At 39.5% G+C, this 13116-nt stretch overlaps 5 protein-coding genes across 5 annotated transcripts; all 5 read right to left on the bottom strand.

Annotated features, from left to right (window-relative positions):
• Positions 1-107: 107 nt before the first annotated feature.
• On the bottom strand, positions 108-2433 carry GCK72_017642 (uncharacterized protein; the record flags this gene model as incomplete). The annotated part of the gene is made up of 8 exons (XM_053732183.1): positions 108-446; positions 491-790; positions 836-937; positions 1094-1207; positions 1283-1380; positions 1428-1538; positions 2191-2326; positions 2377-2433. 8 exons carry the CDS (start codon positions 2431-2433, stop codon positions 108-110), a joined length of 1257 nt encoding a protein of 418 aa, XP_053581096.1.
• Positions 2434-4366: 1933 nt separating this feature from the next.
• Positions 4367-7304, bottom strand: GCK72_017641 (uncharacterized protein; the record flags this gene model as incomplete). Its single annotated transcript, XM_053732182.1, has 7 exons — positions 4367-4418; positions 4471-4567; positions 5248-6427; positions 6480-6573; positions 6620-6957; positions 7007-7140; positions 7190-7304. 7 exons carry the CDS (start codon positions 7302-7304, stop codon positions 4367-4369), a joined length of 2010 nt encoding a protein of 669 aa, XP_053581095.1.
• Positions 7305-7596: 292 nt separating this feature from the next.
• Positions 7597-8637, bottom strand: GCK72_017640 (uncharacterized protein; the record flags this gene model as incomplete). Its single annotated transcript, XM_003112662.2, has 4 exons — positions 7597-7776; positions 7822-8181; positions 8228-8408; positions 8573-8637. The coding sequence occupies 4 exons, from the start codon at positions 8635-8637 to the stop codon at positions 7597-7599; spliced, it is 786 nt and encodes a 261-aa protein (XP_003112710.2).
• Positions 8638-8991: 354 nt separating this feature from the next.
• On the bottom strand, positions 8992-10491 carry GCK72_017639 (uncharacterized protein; the record flags this gene model as incomplete). Its single annotated transcript, XM_053732181.1, has 5 exons — positions 8992-9171; positions 9215-9574; positions 9624-9700; positions 9745-9803; positions 10430-10491. 5 exons carry the CDS (start codon positions 10489-10491, stop codon positions 8992-8994), a joined length of 738 nt encoding a protein of 245 aa, XP_053581094.1.
• An 818-nt stretch (positions 10492-11309) lies between these two features.
• Positions 11310-12950, bottom strand: GCK72_017638 (uncharacterized protein; the record flags this gene model as incomplete). Its single annotated transcript, XM_003112481.2, has 6 exons — positions 11310-11429; positions 11486-11761; positions 11824-12078; positions 12126-12499; positions 12551-12650; positions 12858-12950. 6 exons carry the CDS (start codon positions 12948-12950, stop codon positions 11310-11312), a joined length of 1218 nt encoding a protein of 405 aa, XP_003112529.1.
• Between the last annotated feature and the right edge of the window lie 166 nt (positions 12951-13116).

Raw genomic sequence — 13116 nt, 5'->3', positions numbered from 1 at the left:
AACATGGGGAAGAGAGAATTACAAAACCAGAGGAGATCGAGTCGAATATCAGTTTTGATGTTAAATGAAAATACTTAGTGAGGAATAAAAGTCCATAAATTAAGTACTTAAATGAGCCAGAAGAACAAAGGATGTCTTTGTGGAGCCGGTGGTGGCTGGGGTGGTTGTTGAGATGGGCGTACTGTTGTTGGGAGAGGGATTAGAGGGGCTACACATTTACAATCATGCAGGAAAATATTTCCAAAGTCGTGACATTTTCCGCACCAATTCAGAGCGAAGACGTCTTTACAAGAGTTCGTGAGCCAATCCCATCCGCATCCAAGTTGCTCGTGAGTGTCCTGTTTCTCTCCATTTCGATTTTGGGATAGAGCAGATTGTGGTGGTTGTGGTGGTTGTTGGGGTAAGCCGTTCGGGTTCACTTGATTTGGTTGTGGCAGTCCTCCGATCTGTAATCCAGAATAAGAACTTGTGTGTCAGAAGGAAATCTTACCGCTGGAGTTGGATTCGTTCCTAGAGGAGTCAACGTAACCGGTTGCTGTGGTTGATTGAAATTCGGGACTCCAGCCACGAGAGCATTCGATGGCTGATGTGGAACTCCAACTGGGTTAATACCCATCTGAGAAGCTTGCGGGAATGCTGGCGGAGGCTGTTGTGGAGGGATTCCCTGCTGTGGAAGAGATGAAGGAAGTTGTTGGATGGTTTGAGGAACTAGAGAAGGCATTGTGAATGTTGGAGGAGAGATTGGAGGTTGTGGAGTGAAGACGAACGGAGGTTGTGGTTGTGGAGGGAGCTGGAATGAAGTAAGAGAGTATTAAAGGAAGGGGTTGAGTGATACCTGAGAGTTTGGATTGATGAGAGACGGCGGTGCTCCGTTGGCAGTTACAGTTTGGGAGAATGTTTTTGGTCGGACTGGTTGGATGCTGTTTTCTTTTATTTCCTGGAAAAAGAGAATTAAATGAATACAGTTTCCAGCAAGATCAAACTTTGACTAGAAATAAGAATGCTGACGATAAATGATAGTTCAGTTTTAGAGAAAGTAATTCCTTGTTCTAGTTTCAAGCTCGCCTTCAAACTTTGAAGTTAAAAAACTCACATTGATCGAATTATGCTCTGGCATTTGCGTTGTCGTTGTCATCGGCGCCGTCCTCGTCGTCTCATCTTCTCTTGGTTTCACCGACATGGTTGTTCTCTCAATGCCACGCGCATGCTGGAACGACACGATAAATTATCACTAATCATAACGATCATCAATCATCATTTTCTCATTTTCTCTTTCACTCACATCTTCGGCTTCTTCATTCGTGATGACATCATTGTCTGACATTTTCTTCTCGTTATGTTTCTCGGCATCGTACTTGTATGATACTATTTGGAGGGTGTCTGGAATTAGCAAAGTGAAAAAGAAATCTTTTGAAAAAACTGATTACCTTGAGGTAATGGAACACTCTGGATGTCATGTGTGGTTGCTGACTGAACTCTCTTGTGAAATCTTCCAGAAGCACGGAATAATCGAGGGCTGTCGACGAGACCTTTATAACCTGAAGGTAGAAATATCTATGATTCTTGGATGCGTGAGATCAAGAGTGTGCCCAGTGATATTGATGGGAAACCGAAACCAATTTCTCATGAAAAGTTCTTAATTAGGTCTTCTGGTTTTTAAAATATGTGCTTCCAAAGTAAAGTGATCGAGTTTGAAAGAATGAGAGAGCGCGGAGAAGCTAGACTGTTTGACTTCTCTGCGTCTCTTTTCTCCATCTCGAAAAGCTAAAACCGTGATAAGTCTTAAACTAGAAAAGCTATAAAATCACCGTTCATAATAAAATCAAAGGTCTAGGTTTCCTCTACACTGCTAATCTATAGATTAATTTATAAATTGAATCCTTTCTGACTCTCTTTGGCTCAGTTATACTAACTCGAAGTTTACTGTTTCCAGATTTTGAAACCGTCCTCTCTAATATTATTATCATACAGGTTCTGATTAACCATCCAACAAAAATATGATTCATTGAAACACTCGGAGAAAGTAATTACTTTTCCCCTAACACAGCTTGTTTTGCTGATCATGATTCATGATGGTCATCAAGTCAGCACTTATGGTAAATTGTTTCTTTTATGAGACCCTTAACATTAGTAACTTTTCTTTATTTATTTCTGTGTATTTATTTTATCGATCATGGAAAATATACTTACCTTGTGAGGAAGCATCTCTGAAAACTCTAGATCTCAGTCGATTTTTAGCACCAACTCTATTGGAGGGGAATATCAGAGAGGGCACTACTTCATTCTGTGGACCTTCTAAAAGGGCTGGATGCACAATTGGGGCAACCTGAAAGCTGAGAAGAGAGGTTACTGTATTTCGAAGTGAAAATGGCTCACTTGACATTCTATAATTAATACTAGTGACGAGGATAGCAGGACCTGTAGTAGGTTCATCGCCTGTAATATTTGTTATAGACTTAATGATCGAGAAATAAAGCTAAACTTGAATAGAAGGAAAAAGGTGAAGTATTTAGAAGAGTGGCAAAAAAAGACCTGTGGTAAGAAAGTGGTTGGGTGAAGTGTGGGTGGAAAGTGAAACGAGGGATGAGGCAAGCACGGCTTATACATCTCCCCCTTCTCTCTCTTCATCACAAAAAGGCTTCGAAGCGGTTTTTGAGAAAAAAGGGAATAGAGAAGGGGGGATAGTAGAATATGGACGATGTTTGGCAGAGATGAAAACTGTGGTTGGCAACCGTAGATTGCCAATCTTGTCCTCACGGTCAATGGAAGTGAAAAAAATAGAAAGGGATAGTTGATATAGGTGGGTGTTGATAGACGGAGAAAGTTTTGGATGGAAAGTGAGGAAAAGCTAGAAAGAAAAGAAACGTTGCGAATCTACATCCGAAAAAGGAGGCAAAAGGCGTCGAGATTTGGGAAGAACTGAGGCGAGATGCTTCTGAAGAGATAGTGCAGAGATCGGAGAGACTTAGACAACGATGTGACCTCAATAGACAGGAGGAAAAAGAATCGGTTTCGGATATTCCGAGAAAATAAGAAGGAGAAGGCTTGTTGATATCCGTGACTTTTTGATCGTTGTACTATTTTCTGAATATTTTTTGAAATTGAATTTTCTTCTCTGTTAGTTCAAGATAAAACCGTTACACTAGTCAGAGGAGGATTGTCTAAGTCTAAGACCTTGGAGATCAGGAATCTCTTTTTTAGTGTAACATAGTTTTCTCAGTTTTCTCAGCTTTTTGTTCGAAAATAATCTGGGCGCTGTCTTCGGTTCCTTAGTGATCACTGAATCGCGTTGATTTGAAGTTCTATGAGAACGTTTTCGGCGAGTTCAAAGTTTGACTTTTTAGCTTTTTAGTATTTAGCCGAATCTCGAATGATCTTTTTTTAGTTCATAAATGTTTTCTTCCTGTAAAAACTCGAAAAGAGGGGTAGAGCGCGAATAAGCTAGAGTGTCTGACTTCTCTGCTCTAGACGGTACTAGCCGGAAAACAGGGATATCTCGAAAACTAGCAAGTTTACCAAAATATCTTCTATTGCAAAAATGAAGCTCTAGACTAGCACAACATTTTTGTGGTTAACAAAGTTTTGATATCTTTTCTATTTTCTGAGATATTGGTGTACAAATGTTAGCTACAGGAATTAAATGAGGATAACACGGTGGTGAAGGTATGAACTCTTAATTTCTCGAACTATGAAGTATATCAAAAACTGATTCATTACAAAAATTTGGCTCTAGATTTGTACAATATTATTGTAGTTAACAACTTTCAAATAGAAAGTCAGATTTTGAATTGAGGTAACGAAGAGAGGGCTGAGAAGCTCGAGTGTCTGACTTCTCTGATCTAGATAATTTTTATTTAAAACTAATAAAACTATCAAAATAATAAGATCTGATTTTTGAGTTGAAAACTCCAGATTTCAATGAGGCCCAGCTCACCATCTTCAATTCAAAATAAGAAAAAAACCGGTTTTTTTTTTTAGAAAATCTCGAAACAGCTTGAAACTGTTTCATTGATTGATTTTAATCCAATCAAACTAGAAATATTGAGAGATTAAGTGAAGAACAGAAGGATTAGTGAACGAAGAAGATGTTCTCAAAGATGGGTGGGATTCTCCCTCTAATGGATTCCTCTAATGCGTTTGAATGAACAGAACAAGGAGAATGACAATCGGAGGGAACAAATTGAAACAACGCACGTAATTAGACTATTTTATTTAGAAGAACACTTTGATTGAAACGACAATATTCTCATTTTTTGTGTCATTTTACAACAGAATTCTTATATAAAAAAGAAGGAAAAAAATTAACATAGAACTCTGATTTGCCGGAATGTTGAAGGTGTCTTTTGGTTATTTTAGAGGCGTTGTTTTATTGGGAATTACAGCAGACATGATGACCAAACCGTGTTGAATAACGACATCTAAAAAAGTAATTTGAATAAATTTAAACTTTCTTTTGCATATTTTCCCTACTTTTTATGACTCATTGGACACGAATCAATTCCTGGAGGTAGACATTTTGGCGCGTTGAATCCATCTAGATATTCTGCACCTTCGGGACAATTGGAGGCTGAAATTCGAAATGATGAGCATTGATTCTAATTAATCAAGAAAAAATTCAGAATAAAGAATTCATACTCACTAGAAGAAGGAGGAGGAAAGAAGGGAACGGAACGTGGTACCTTTCTGTCGCCATTATTGTTATTAGAAGAGGATTTTGAAGAAGGAGGAGGAGGAGGTTCTGAAAATTTAGAAAAACCGTGAGAAGTGGTGAAGAAAATACATATCATCGGAACAAGGAAGCTAGATGTAATGCGAAAAAATGCATACATATATCAAGAGGAAACACTTGTCATAATTACATCTTTTGAATGGAAGGGAGGAAAAATTATGTTTTGGTGATCGTAGACTTTGAGTGGTTGTTCATAAAAGTTGGGGTAGAAGTTTTTATCTGTCGTTCTCCTGGATTCTCATTTTGGTTTCCAGACCACATCATTGTAAGAAAACGCAGGGTCAGATGCCCTGACTTCTGTGGACTCTTTCAATGTCCATCTATGTCGGGTTTTTTCAAAAAAATCGGTTTCCGTTTTACGGACAATTAAGACTCTTTCACAAATGACCAATAAAACTATCAAATAACACTACACAAACGTTTCAAACATTTTTCTAATTCTAGTTGCTTTCTCCTGGTCAGTATGTACTTCTCAACGATAAAGGGTTCTATTAAATTCCATAAAACTCAAAACTTACGTTTTCTACTACTAAACCTCTGATTCTCATTTCCAAACCCTCCTTGTCCACCACACCGATTCTCTGAATCACAGTCGTCATTACCATTTCCATTGCCACCATAACCGCCATAGCCTCCATCTCCGTTTCCATTGAAATTATTGTTATTTCCACTCTTCCGACTTCCTCCACTCCCTCTATTCTGATTTCCTCCATTTCTCGGTGGTGATGGTGGTGGACCATTCCGTCTGCTCGATCCGGATCCAGATGATTGTGGTGGTCTCATCGGTCTTCCGTTACCGCTACTGTTTCCGTTTCCTTTTCCATTATTTCGAGGAGGAGGCCCACTATTTCTATTGTTTCCATTTCCATTTCCGTTTCCACTAGAGTTTCCATTGCCTCCACCATTCCCAGTTTTCTTAAATTTCAGCCCCTTGCACAATGGGCGTGGCTCAGGAATTGGCGGTACTGGTCCATTATTATTGTTGTTATTATTTCCATTCATTCCACTCAAATCTGCTTCACATCCATTCTCATTCTCCTCGTAGTCAGTATCGGGTCTAGGTCTTCTCGGACGGTTTCCATTATTATTATTATTATTTCCATTCCATGGGCATCCTCCGTTTCCACACTCTTGACTGTTCCCATTGCCTCGGTTATTTCCATTTCCATTTCCTCTTCTGCAACTCGACCCACAACCATCACTGTTTCCACCTCCGTTCCTTCTACAATTCATCTCACATCCTCCGCCAGAATTCTGATTAGAGTTTCCACCTCTCCCTCTTCCATACGTGCATCCATTCCCTCCACAACCATTTCCATTTCCATCTTCATAATCATCGTCTTCATCATATTTGTTTTTCTTGTTGGGGCTTGGAATAGCAGTTGAGTCTATATTATTATTTTCAATCATAGGTTCCACTTTCGGAGGTCCGATTGGTCCTTGAAACGAACTAGTTTGAATGAAAGGAACGATTGGATTTCGTGGTCCACGACCTTCTCCATCAACGTCTCCTTCTTCATCTTCACCATCATTCAGTCTTCCAAACGGGCGGTTTGGCCGGAAAGGACGTTTTTTGAGGACTGGCGATGGCTCAGGAATACGCGGAAGGCCAGCAGGAGGCACATCAATTTCACTTCCACAACAGATAAATCTTCGGATTTCACGGTTGAATTCACACTTGAAACCACGGAGACATTGCTGGAAATTGAGAAAGTGGTAATCAAAGTACCAGGAAATTCCTTGAACTCACTGTAAAATAGCAATCTCTCAACCGGTTTCCATAATCAATTAACACAGTTTTTTCTGGATCGTTACATTGTGGACGACGAGATGCTGGTGCAGTTCTGAAAACCCCCAGTATTAATATCCACCGTATTCTGCATCACTCACTTGATAGTAGTTGTAACCAACATAGGAGGTTCTGTTGTCGTCATAACTGTCACTTTTCGACTTTTCGTCTTCCTTGGTCTTACTGTAGTTGTCTCAAACTCCCAATCAATATCCTCCTCGTCATCTTCATCTTCTTCGTCAACTTTCTTCCTAACCGATTTCTTTTCCTCAATTTTCAAATCTTCCTCTTCTTCATCTATCGGAAATATCTTCTCATTTTCTTCCTCGTCTATTGGCTCTACAGTAACACCTGGCTTACGTTTTGACATCGGAGGGACAATTTCTAGTTCAGAAGATGATTCAGATTCAGGATTACTTTCAGACCAACAACAATAGTCCTAAATGATCACATTTTGAGTGAACTAGTGTGGAGAAACGGTTACTCACTTGAAAACCTGGGATCAATATTGGAAACCGTTCACAGGCGGTTCCACCAGGACAACTCGTTTCATTGTAGACACCTAGCTGCTGCTTACAAAGTTGTAGATCTCCACTAATTGGATGGATATACACTTTGTTTCCTGGAAATCAAAGACTGTAATAATAAAGAAAGACTCAGAATATTCTTACCAGAAGGACAATGAATCCCAATCCCTGCATCTGCGAACATCTTCATAAACCTCTTCGCTGCCACAGAATGTGCAATCGTGGCGATGGCAAGCCAACATAGAAAGATTCGTTGCATCTGGGCACATCAAATGAATTTCGTCGAATTGAGAATGGCAAGCCGTCCCACCCTGTAGACAGTGCAAATGTCAGAGCGAGGCGGATTTGGGCGCCGGTGGTCGGTCAGTGCAAACAGTGTCAAATCTCTCCGATTTTCCGATTTTATTTCGGTTGATTAACACCGGAAACGAATCGAAACCATTCATTATGAATTTAGGGTTGATGAGCAAACAAGAAAACAACTCAAAAAGCAAACGGCAATCTGATTTATTGGAATTAAAAGTACACATATAGGGAACGGAGGATTAAATTTAGAGACGAGCCTGAACACCTCCTGCAATGATGATCATCTCTCCCGTGATATATGAAGAGTCTTCAGAAGCCAAGTAGGCAACTGTTCCAGCACAATCCTCTGGTACCCCAAGCCTTCCAAGAGCAATTTCTTGAGCATCAGTTAATTCTTTCTCTGATTCTTCACTGCCTTCCCAGAGCTAAAAAACTCAAATTCATACTGGATTTGTGAGTTTCTCACTTACAACTTGACTCATTTTAGTCTTGATTACTCCAGGAGCAATTCCATTAACTCTGATGTTATCCTTGGCTAATCCCATAGCCAATGCTCTTGTAAGCCCAACAAGAGCTGTCTTTGTGATACCGTAGGCAGCGATACCAGGTGGACTCTTATACGCAGAATACGAAGAGTTGAATACAATAGCTCCACCTCCTTCTTTTGCAATATGAGGAGCGACTAGCTTCGTCATTTGGAATCCAGCCTTCACATTCACTTCGAACAACTTATCCCAAACTTGATCAGAAACTTCCAAAATGTGACCAAATGCTGGATTAATACCATGGTTGTTCACAAGGACATTGATCTTACCAAACTTTTGGAGGGTCTAGAAACAAAATGAACTCAGTTTCCAGATAATAAATAAGTCTTACAAAGTCAACAAGTTTCTGCTGATCATCAGTACTAGCAATGTGTCCAGCAATTCCTGCAACTTTCGTGAGTCCCTTTTTCTTTAAGTATTCGATTGCTTCATCCACATTTTTCTGATTTCTACTTCCAATCACAACCGAAGCTCCTTCAGCGAGCAATCTTTCAGCAATAGCGAGCCCAATACTGAAATAAAACTTGTTTGCTTACTGCAAACTTGCTCTACCGAAATCTAAGGACGAAAAATGTCTATTAGAGCATGTTTGAGCTCTATTTCTCTAAATCAAAAATCACTTCATTTCAATATTTAATTTTTCAACATTCAATCAATACGAACTGATAATACTTACCCCTTTGTTGCAGCAGTCACAATTGCCACTTTTCCTTCAAATCGACGACACTGATTGCTTGACATTTTTTCTGGAATCAGAACTGAATTTTAAAAGTTAGTAGAAGAACGCTTGAAAAAAATAGCATGAATTACGAAAAAAGAGAGAAAAGGGAAAATATAAATACATGAATCGCAAGAGAATGATAAGGTCACTACACTATTCCCATCTTTTCAATTGGCTAGAATGTAGTCACTTCTTGCGCGGAAAATAGTGTTCAGGTGGTATAAATAAACCTTGTGTTTTTTTAAAGAAGGAAAAATGTAAAACTTTCAGTTTAAAATATTAATTTTCAGAGAAAGAACTCAAACGGATTTATTTGAATATAACGTAATGTAGATAAATATGTTCCAATATGTAATATACATAGATCATCAAAACTAGAGACGAGCCTGAACACCTCCGGTAATAATGATCGTCTCGCCAGTGATATACGACGAGTCTTCAGATGCCAAGTAGGCAACTGTTCCAGCACAATCCTCTGGTACTCCCAGTCTTCCGAGTGCAATATCTTGAGATTCTATCAGCCCTTTCTCCATTTCTTCACCACCTTCCCAGTACTGTAACTACAAATTGGTTGCGTTTGTTGCTTAAAATGCTTACCGGTCGACTCATTTCAGTTTTGATAAGTCCAGGAGCGATTCCATTAACTCTGATGTTATCTTTGGCCAATCCCATAGCCAAAGCTCTTGTAAGCCCGATAAGAGCTGTCTTTGTGATACCGTAGGCAGCGATCCCAGCTTGACTCTTGTATGCAGATAAAGATGAATTAAAGACAATCGAGCCTCCACCTTCTTTTGCAATATGAGGAGCCACTAGCTTTGTCATTTGAAATCCAGCCTTCACATTCACTTCGAATAATTTATCCCAAACTTGATCAGACACTTTCAAAATGTGACCGAACCGTAGGTTGATGCCATGATTGTTCACAAGAACATTGATCTTTCCAAACTTTTGGAGGGTCTGTAAATTCAGTGAAGGAAAGATAACTTTGAGATATTAAGGAACTAACAAAGTGAACGAGCTTCTGTTGATCGTCAGTATTCTCAATGTGTCCAGCGATTCCAGCAACTTTGTTAGATTCTTTTTCTTTAAGTATTTGATTGCTTCATCAACATTTTTCTGGTTTCTACTTCCAATCACAACCGAAGCTCCTTCAGCCAACAGCCTTTCAGCAATAGCAAGACCAATACTGTAACAAAACTTGTTGCCTTATACTAAATTCTAACAACGCTGTTTTATCAAACTTCTTTTCCTTTCCAAATTTCATTTTTCAACTAAGTACAATCTTCTTGTAAACCCTGTCTCCCAAAAACAATTCTTCAAAAGCCAATAACCTCCTTTTCTGCATCTGGTCCTCTTTTCCACAGCTGAAGCCAACAGTTTTTTATTTGAAGACTATATATTTCACAACGCTCTGATTAGCCCTATCATAGTTGTCTTAAAACAATTGAGTTTCCACTTTTTTTTTGCAATTAGATCTACTAGTTTAGCCACAGAGTCTGAAACAAGACTCAGTGTTTCAAAATTTTTGAGAGAATATAAACTATCAAATCAACTAGCTTCTTCTGATCATCTGTGTCTTCAATCAGTCCAGCTTATTCCCACAACTTTAGTCTATCCTTATATCTTCAAGTAATATATCACTTCCCCACATGCTTCTGATTTCTACTTCCAATTTCCACCCAAGTCCCCTCTTCCAAAAATAGTTCAGAAATCGTCGATCCTATTCTATAAAACTTTAAAACTATGAAACTTTTCCGTAGTTTTATCAGCAGGTTTGTGCGTGTTGCAGACAAATCGAATACACTTATTTACCCTTTTGTCGCTGCAGTCACGATTGCTACTTTTCCTTCAAGGTGGTGACAATTGTCAGACATGTTTGGGTTGTAGTAGAAGTTATGTCAAACGGAATCTCCTGGTGACTCGTTTATAAAGAGACTTCGACTACACATAACGTATCACTACAATGTACCCGCGCCCGGATTACTTGTAGTTTGGCAACTCTCAAGAGATAACCGATATGTATATAAGTGCTGGAATTTCAAAGGGAATTTTCATCTATATATGTAATAATTGATGACTGATATCCTTGTCATAACTTGTCGAAATCTTGCCCCAAACTTAAATATGGCTGATCAAGACTGGTTCAGGGTTTTGCAAAGTCTTCCTAGTGTTAAGATGAGAGTATTTTTCTGTTAGTTTATGGCATCCCAAATCCAATCGTTCCCTCAAATTTCTCCATATGTCTTTAAAATTTCACACAGCTTTCAAAACTTCCCTCTATTCTCTTTTCCATCTTTCCAATAGTTCCTGAAGTTCTACCGTCACCGATTGCAATGTGCTAACCGTGTGACTCCTTATCACTTTCGTCATCCTTGACACCCTGATAACATCAATTAAAACCCCGCGGAAAAGTCGTCAGAATCACACAAAGATCATGAAGTTTGCTGAATACTCAGTACGCAACAAATGATAACTCGATACAGTAGGAATTATTTGTTTGTATAAAGAAATAAATGTTTTATAAAGTTGAAATAGACCCTGTAACATTGTTTCAAAACACAATAATTCCAGACAATGAAAACATAATTTATGAATTATTTACAGTAAAAAATGGGAGTTCAGCGACACAATTCTGATATGGTTGGCAGCGTTATAAAGCAGTAGAATACTTGAAAGTTATGCGTTACAATACTTAGGATATATTGAGCACATCTTTTCTGATAATCTCAATAATTGGCTCATAGATGTCCTTTGGAGCACGAAGTCCCCAAATGAAGTCAAGATGATTATAGTCGATCAACTTGTTGTTTTGCTGAAACAGATTCAAAATTAACGAATGTTTCAAAAATAAATAAGAAAAAAACATACCACAATAGTGGCCGGATTCAAATGGGTCAACAGGAAATCAGTGACGTCAGTCGGGTCGGCAAGCCAGTCGGAATCTCCCCAATACAAATAGACTGGACGGTTGACATTGGTGAAATCGTATGATGGAACGTTTCCTTGTCCATAGTGCTTCTTGTTTCCCTTCTCTCCGTAATCGTAGTATGGAGTGCCTCCGTGGCGGACCATCTGGATCCAATGGACGATGTTTTGGGTGGAAGTTCCTGCGGGGGTATGAGCAACGTAGATTGGAACTCGGGTCTGAAAATGGAAATATGTTTGTTTTCTGAGAAATGAAGGTTTGACAAAGAAAAGTTTCTTACCGCATTGACTTGATTGGATTCTGGACCAGCGATCAAGAACATCACATCATCACAGACATCAGCTTCAACTTGGAGTCCAGCACACACAGATTCGGAAACAAGCTTCATAATCCAGTTGTTTGGAAGGAATTCTCCTGATCCGAATACATCGAACCATCCGTCGAATTCGAGGGAGAAGTAGTCAGCGAAGAATTTCAGCGCTCCCTTGATATGCTTGACGGATCCGACCGGTGCAAGGGCGAAGAATTTCTTGATCTGAAATTTCACCAGCATGAGATTAAAGACTAGATGCCAACGCTTACCTTATTTCCCCATCCAACTTTATCATTAGAAAGCCTGCTGAACATGGTGAGAGTTCCTTGGGAGTGTCCCATGTAGTACAAACTATCCTGTCCAGAAACTTGAAGAGCCTTCTCAATCATAGCTGGTAAGTCGTATTCTTGCATCTCATCCCATGACCAATCCCAGAAAGCAGAGTGAGATGGTTTCAATGTCTTGTGTTTCATTCCGTAGGTGTTTCCACGGAAGTTCCCGAGCCAAACATCATATCCAGCGTCAGCGAAAAGGAACGCAGCGGATTCACTTGGAAGGTTGACTACCCAGTTGTCAGATGCACATTCCAAACCGTGTTGCATAAAGATGACTGGCTTCTTTCCGTTTGGCCAGGTCACATTAGCTGAAATCGGATAACATGATTTTTCAAAAGGAATGAAGTTGAATCACTCACTCTTTCCATAAGGAATTCTGTGCAGCTCCAAAATGTATCCATCTTCTGTAGTGACGTCGTAGATCATGGCAGGGTATCCCCATCGCATGATGATTTGAGGCTGAAACGGAGAAACTATAGAATTTTCGTAGTTTGTAGAAAGGGTCGTGACTGATGAGAGAATTAAAAACTTATAATTTCTGCAAAATTGCGACGTGAAAACAATCAGATTTCAGATGAATAGCTCTGGTAGTCTAGCCAATCAACTAGGAACAGCCACCAGATCCAATTTTTTAGATGTTCTAAGCGTTATTTCATCAAAACTTACCGTAGTCATCTTCATTTCCGGATCCGCATCATGTCCGAATACTGTTGCTGACGTGGCCAGCACAGCCAACAGAACCGTGCTCCAGGACCTCATTTCCTCGAAAGAATGATGAGTTCTCTGTTATCAACCACGTTGTCGACCATGCTTTTATCACGATCTACTTGCCCCTGATTTGTGCTCACCGCTTCAGAAGCTCCGCCCCTCCCTCCCCACAGTCAACCTCTTTTCCTGTTTTCCGTCACAATTTGAAGTTTGATCT

This window comes from Caenorhabditis remanei, chromosome V, assembly GCF_010183535.1.
Source record: "Caenorhabditis remanei strain PX506 chromosome V, whole genome shotgun sequence".
NCBI classification, from domain to species: domain Eukaryota; kingdom Metazoa; phylum Nematoda; class Chromadorea; order Rhabditida; family Rhabditidae; genus Caenorhabditis; species Caenorhabditis remanei.
Note: the sequence above shows the minus strand (reverse complement) of the source record. Positions and strands in the feature narration are given on the sequence as shown.